The following is a 1,520-nucleotide window of genomic DNA, read 5'->3' on the forward strand; positions in this document are numbered from 1 at the left end:
CTAAGCTCAAGTTTTCCTTTCTTTACCTGTTGGAGGAATCTTGCACGTATCCATGTCGGTGATACATGAAACGGGATTTGATTTTCAACAGACTGCTTTGCTACCAAATGAGTGGAAGGAAGGGACGTAACAATTCGAACATCAGCTTGCAAAGTCTTCTTGAAATGTTCAACATCAAAAATATCAGAAAATTCACTGCAACATCATAAGTCGAGTCTTAATATATGATCGAGCGACAGAATGCGTTAAAGATAGTTTGCTAACTAAAATAGAACACTGAAATTTTGATTGGTAACAAACTTATCGAGAAGACGTTCAAAGATATCAGCATATGATTATCAGACTTCCAAGAAATGTAACAGCAAAATAGACAAAATCCAGTTTACCTTTCGTCTCCCCAAATGCGATTAACCTGTAAAACTGGTACCACCAATGCAGCTTCAAGTACCCTTGCGATAACAACTGCATCGACAATCTGATTTCGCTGTTGGTTCAATCCTCCTGAAACCACCACAACCAAGAATTTCCTCCTCTGCTTCGAAATCCTAACTGATGATTTTCGATACTCTAGACTAAAATCCAGGCAAGGGTGGTACCCTTCACCATCGGGTTGCTGCCAGAACTCTCTCTCCTCCTCAGAAAGGTTACCGTAAAAGCCATGTGGAGGCAATGGCACCATAGCACTGGTAGATAGTGTCGGCTCGTCATCAGGAAAATTATTGGAGTAGTCTTTTGCTATGGACGAAAGCGAGGCTAATAGAAATGGAGACAATGGTGATGAAGGTGAGATCATAGAACAGGGAATCGAGTTCTGAGAAATGGGAATGAAAGTAAGAATGGAAATTCCCAGAAAAGTGCAAAGAATGAACAGAGAAAGGAAGAACACTAAAGTTAGATTTGCTGATGAACAGTGATTCTTCTGGTTTCTTGAATTCTTTCTTGGAGAGATAACGAGTGAATTCAATGGAGAAATTGAAAGCAAACGGGTGAAGAATAATGGGTTTAGATTGATCAAAGAGCCCTTGATGTTTCTCGCCGTTTTCCCCATGAAAATTGCTCGAATTTCACTATTTTCTGCTGCTGTAAATGCTTCTTGTTACTGGGATTTCTATGAATCTACGTATTACTGAACAATTTCTTGGTTAATGAGTGAACGAGGGATTCAATCAAGAAGCAAAAAAAGGGATTAAAATCAAGAAATGGAATGAAGAATTTGTGTATGCAATGCAAATTGCACACGAATATAGATGATTGTTTTCTAGAGAGGGAATGGAAAATCGAAGACTGGAAATAACTGAATCAGTAGGTATTGAACGGAAAGCCCAAAATTGCCCTCGTCTTTGCAGAATATTTCCACGATGTATATATAAACACAAAATATTAACAAGGTTGATATTGTCATTTCAATAATAACACATATATGTTAGTTATATATTTATTTCTTTTTGGCGCCCAAAAGGAGCCTGCGGAAAATTACCTTTTAACTTTAATTGAAATTTCCCTTTATTCATCCTAGACAA

General features: G+C 37.8%; 1 protein-coding gene across 1 annotated transcript; it reads right to left on the reverse strand.

Annotated features, from left to right (window-relative positions):
• Positions 1-26: 26 nt before the first annotated feature.
• LOC111383367 (O-fucosyltransferase 37-like) lies at positions 27-1,186 on the reverse strand (the record flags this gene model as incomplete). The annotated part of the gene is made up of 2 exons (XM_023007477.1): positions 387-1,186; positions 27-195 (listed from the first exon to the last, which is right to left on the reverse strand). Coding segments are annotated over exons 1-2 (831 nt in total), but the record flags the coding sequence as incomplete, so codon positions are not given.
• Positions 1,187-1,520: the final 334 nt, after the last annotated feature.

This window comes from Olea europaea, unplaced genomic scaffold (assembly GCF_002742605.1).
Source record: "Olea europaea var. sylvestris unplaced genomic scaffold, O_europaea_v1 scaffold26674, whole genome shotgun sequence".
Classification (NCBI taxonomy): Eukaryota; Viridiplantae; Streptophyta; class Magnoliopsida; order Lamiales; family Oleaceae; genus Olea; species Olea europaea.